The sequence below is a fragment of the Vulpes lagopus genome, chromosome 1 (assembly GCF_018345385.1).
Source record: "Vulpes lagopus strain Blue_001 chromosome 1, ASM1834538v1, whole genome shotgun sequence".
NCBI classification, from domain to species: Eukaryota; Metazoa; Chordata; class Mammalia; order Carnivora; family Canidae; genus Vulpes; species Vulpes lagopus.
In genome coordinates, this window is record NC_054824.1 from 117,935,087 (window position 1) to 117,940,342 (window position 5,256).

The 5,256-nt window shown below is 40.4% G+C and overlaps 1 protein-coding gene across 1 annotated transcript; it reads left to right on the forward strand.

Annotated features, from left to right (window-relative positions):
* Positions 1–1,388: 1,388 nt before the first annotated feature.
* On the forward strand, positions 1,389–2,444 carry LOC121484620 (E3 ubiquitin-protein ligase RNF113A-like). Its single transcript, XM_041744080.1, has one exon. It carries the CDS (start codon positions 1,389–1,391, stop codon positions 2,442–2,444), a length of 1,056 nt encoding a protein of 351 aa, XP_041600014.1.
* Positions 2,445–5,256: the final 2,812 nt, after the last annotated feature.

Sequence of the window (5,256 nt, forward strand, 5' to 3'; positions counted from 1 at the left end):
TCATTTCCCTGATGATCAGTGATGATGAGCATCTTTTCATGTTTCTGTTGGCCATCTGTATTTCTTCTTTGGAGAAATGTCTGTTCATGTCTTCTGTCCATTTCTTAACTGGATTACTTGGTTTTGGAGTGTTGAGTTTGATAAGGTCTTTATATATTTTGGATACTAGCCCTTTATCTAATAAGTCATTTGCAAATATCTTCTCCCATTCCATAGATTGCCTTTTAGTTTTGTTGATTGTTTCCTTCACTGTTCAGAAACTTATTATTTTGATGTAGTCCCAATAGCTTATTTTTGCTTTTGTTTCCCTTGCCTCAAGAGACATATCTTAAAAGAAGCACTATGGCTGATGTCTAAGAAGTTACTGCCTATGTAAAATCTCTAGGATTTTTATGGTCTCCTGTCTCACATTTGGGTCTTTCATCCATTTTGAATTTATTTTTGTGTATGCTGTAAGAATGTGGTTCAGTTTCATTCTTCTCCACGTTGCTGTCCAGTTTTCTTTCCCAACGCCGTTTGTTGAAGAGACTGCTTTTTTCCCCTTTGGATATTCTTTCCTGCTTTGCCAAAGATTAATTTTCCATATTATTGTTGGTTTATTTCTGTTTTTTCTGTTCTGTTCTATTGATCTATGTGTCTACTTTGGTGTCAGTACCATACCATTGGATTACTACAGCTTTGAAAGATAACTGGAAGTATTTAGACCTGGAATTGTGAGGACTCCAGCTTCACTTTTCCTTTCCTGTGATTTGGTTATTCTCGGGTTTTCTGTGATTCTCTACAAGTCTTAGGATTATTTGTTCTAGTTCTGTGAAAAACACCATTGGTATCTTACAGGGATTGCATTAAACATATAGACTGCTTTGATAGTTTCAATCCATGAGCATTGAATGACCTTCCATTTCTTTGACGGTTATTTTTTTATTCCCAGGACTTTGGAGACATTGCACCACTCCTCAGGGTTCCGACCATTGTTATTCAGAAGTCTGGGCTCTTTCTAATGGTCTCTTCTCTCTGGGTGCTTTTAAGTCTTCTCATTTGCTTTGAGGTTCCAAATAACTGCAAGGTAAATGCAGTATACACTTAATTTATTTTTTATTTTTTATTATTTATGATAGTCACAGAGAGAGAGAGAGAGAGGCAGAGACACAGGCAGAGGGAGAGGCAGGCTCCATGCACCGGGAGCCCGACGTGGGATTCGATCCCGGGTCTCCAGGATGGCGCCCTGGGCCAAAGGCAGGCGCCAAACCGCGGCGCCACCCAGGGATCCCCCTGCAGTGTACATTTAAATACAACCCCGCGAGGCGGCCGAGCGCACCACGTGCAGTGACGTGAGGGGGCCCGCGAGGCCGAGCACGCCGTAGCCTTCTGGAGCTGCGGCCTCTAAGATGGCAGAGCAACTTTCTCCCGGAAAGACCACAGACCAGGTGTGCACCTTCCTCTTGAAAAAGCCGGGGGGACGAAAAGGGGCTGCAGGCCGCAGAAAGCGCGGGGGCCGCGACCGGGAGCCTGGAGACAGCGGCAGCGGCAGCGGCAGCGGCAGCGACGAGGGCAGCGCTGTGGTTCGCCCCGACAAGCAGCGGGCGACGGGCGATCCCATGATACAGACGACTCGGGGCCGTGGGACGCAGACGGCGGCTTGCGGCCACTTGAGCAGCGGGGAGGAGGGCGGGGAGGAGTCCGAGGCCCCGAGTCTTGGCGTGGCGTACAAGTGCACCCGCTCGGCAGCCCCCGTGGGACCAGGGGCCATGGGGGCGACCGCTGTCTACGAGCTGGACACCGAGAAGGAGCGCGACGCACAAGCCACCTTCGAGCGCAGCCAGAGGACCCAGGAGGAGCTGAGGGGCAAGGAAGATGACAAGATCTATCGGGGAATCAATAATTATCAGGAACACGTGAAGCCCAAGGATAGGTGTCTGGGCAGTGCATCCTCCGGGGGGGTGAGGAAGGGCCCCATCCGGGCGCCCGAGCATCTGTGTGCCACCGTGCGCTGGGATTACCAGCCCGACACTTGCAAGGACTTCAAGGAGACTGGCTTCTGCGGCTTCGGAGACAGCTGCAAGTTCCTCCATGACCGTTCAGATCACAAGCACGGGTGGCAGATCGAACGTGAGCTTGAGGAGGGTCGCTATGGTGTCTGTGGGGACGAAAACTATCAGGTGGGAAGCGATGATGAGGAAATACCACTCAGGTGTTTCATCTGTCGCCAGACCTTCCAGAACCCGGTTGTGACCAGGTGCAGGCATTATTTCTGCGAGAGCTGTGCACTGCGGCATTTCCGCACCACCCCTCGCTGCTATGTCTGTGACCAGCAGACCAACGGCGTCTTCAATCCAGCCAGAGAACTGATTGCAAAATTGGAGAAGCATCGAGCTGCGGAAGAGGATCGTGATGCTTCTGATTTCCCAGAAGACCTCGATGAAGGTCCGATCCCCGTCACTTAATTTTCCTATTATTCTCACACCTCAGAATAAATCTTTTGCTTGGAAAAATAAAAAGTAAAAACAAACAAACAAATAAATACTGCAATGTATTTTTAAATGAATTCATTTATTTTTCTGCTGGGGTTTTATCGTGTTTGCTGAATCTGGAGATTTGTGTCTTTCATCAGTTCCTGAAAATTCTGTAGAATTACTTCTTCAAATAGTCTTTCTTCCTTAATTTTTATCCTATTCCTCTGAAATATCAAGGAAGGTAGGTTATATATCCTCATTTTAATTCCAGGTTGCCTTGCTTCTCATATTATCTATTCCTTAACTCTCTGTATTATATTTTGCTTCAGTTTACAAATCCATGCTTCAATTTACCAACTGTTTTCAATTTTGTCTATTCTGATATTTAGCATTCTTTTAGCATTTACAGCAATATTTGTATTTTTATATCTAGAAATTATACTAAGTTTTCTTCAAGTCTTTCTTTATAAATGCTATCTTATCTTGTGCTTGTGTTTTTTTATTCCTTTCTGTTTTAAAGCATATTAAGCAAATTTGTTTTATGTCTTTATTGAATAATTCTTTTATCTGGTGCTTTTGGGGGTCTAATTCTACCTTTTTATTTCTATTGTCACTGATGGTAGTTTGTGTCTTATAATTTCAGATTATAATATCAACGTCATGTGGAATTTAGATGGGACGTTTCTTTGTGCCTCTGTTTGAGAGAGATTTGCTTTTGCTATAGTCAGGCACACAAAGATACTACCAAACAAAGGTCACTTTAAGGTAAATTCTCAAGTTAGGATTTTCTGGATCATCCAATACATTTAGATCCCAAAACTATGAGCACAGGCTTATCATACAAATTCTTAGAAGATAATTTTTGCTGTTTTTGTTTGGTTGGTTTTCACTGAAAGCCCAGGGTAAGACTGTCAAGTTCCCTTGTCTTCTTTTTTTGCCGGTACATGGAATTTTTTCTAGTCTGCCCTTTCACCAACATTGATTTTTAAGAGCTCTAGTTTAAGCAGAAGCCTCAATTTCCATTCACCTCCTCATAACAACCCCTGCATGGTCATCAAAGCCAAAGCTCTAGGGTACTAAAATTGGCAGATACCCTCAGGACAGCTTTGACATCAACACTTGCTTACCATTCTGATTTTCTGTTCTCTCTTCACATATGGTCCCTGAGCATTTCCATTTCACTCTTCTTATTCCAACTGTTCATTTTAAAGGACATATGTTATAGTTTATCCAGCAGGTCTAAATACTTTGCAGTGGGACAGTTTTCAGGGTATCTAATATGTCATATTGATAAATAGGTGTGTACATATAAATTTTAGATTTGGGGGATGATAATAAATTGTTTTCCAAGTGGATGCTCCTAATTATGGTCCTCTGATGGAAAATAAATTGACATATGATATACTTCTCATTTCAAAAGTGTACAGTTTAATAAGTTTTAACATATGTATACCCCATGAGGCCATTACCACATTCAAGATAATGAATATTTCCATTACCCTCATAAGTTTGGCTGTTTCACATTTTGTTATTTTCTCCAGTTCATCATGTAGAAGATTTGGTTTTTAGCTTATTTTCCTTATTATAAAAAATTTTCTATATCTCTGCAACTAGATTTGCCAACAATTTACTCTATGGCTTCTTCTTTTTATTTTTCATGCCATGCTAATGAAGAGCTATTCAAAGATTATTTATAAACTCACCCAAATTTGCTGCTTCTAATGTTTTATGATTTCATTTTTATACACTTACATTTTTAGGATTATTTCTTTTTGCGCAGCAGTCCACAACATTCTATGTAGTGACAAACCAGATTTTTAAGTCAAAGACATCAGAATGAACAGTCTCACTTAACACAAGTTATTGAATTAACTCCAAATTAAAGAATTGCCTCTTCTGTATTATCAGCTATAAAACCATAGAAGAGGTTAGAGTGGGTTCTGTTTCTCTCAGCACTTTTGTGAGGAATATATTATTTTAATTCTAATTTGAGATCCATGTTTGGAAGCATTTCTTTCAATATACCATTCATAAAGTTTGACATCATATCTTATTTTAATTAACTGCTACTTTATTTCTTAACGGAAAACTTATTTTTTATCAAGATTATAGAAAAAGGCAAAAAAAGAGAACAAAGTAATAAAAATATTAAAAGCTCATCACTATTTAAACTATATCAACTAAGCAATGACTTATGAGAAAATGTGTGTCTTAGTTTCTAGTTTTTTATTTGAAGGTGATTATTTCCAAAATTACTTCTTTTAAGCATTTCTTTATATCTCTTGAAGCCAAGAGTGTTACCTACTCCAACCCAGGTAGGGACTTTACCATTTGACTATGCTTTGATTTTTCAGAAGTGGCATACAAACTTAAATTTTAAATGAATAGTATATCTAGCCCTGTTATAGTTCTCATTTTTAATTTAATGAGTCTACTAGTAAATTCAGAATGCTTAGTATACCCAGACACATTCTGGTTTTGTGTTTCTTTCTTTGGGGTGGGGGGGGAGGAATGGGTATGGTGGGGCAAGTTATGTAGAACTAGTGAAATGTTAGACCCAGGAGAAGATATGTTGACAGTTTGTAACACACTGGAGCAGAGGCTTATTAACTCATGGAAGGAAATGTATTTCCTACTATTCAGCCCAGAAGGTTATAGAAGGAAGGGCACTAAGGAAAGAGAACAGCGAAAAACTTAATGGAGGAATAACTGGTGAGACTAGATAAGAAATGAAATAAAATATAAGACAAAATTGGGTGGGGATATTTTAAGACAAAAAAAACTAAGCAGAAGATACATGAGA

Excerpts from the sequence above, each read along its gene's own strand:
- LOC121484620 (XM_041744080.1), top strand. The coding sequence starts at position 1,389 with ATGGCAGAGCAACTTTCTCCCGGAAAGACCACAGACCAGGTGTGCACC.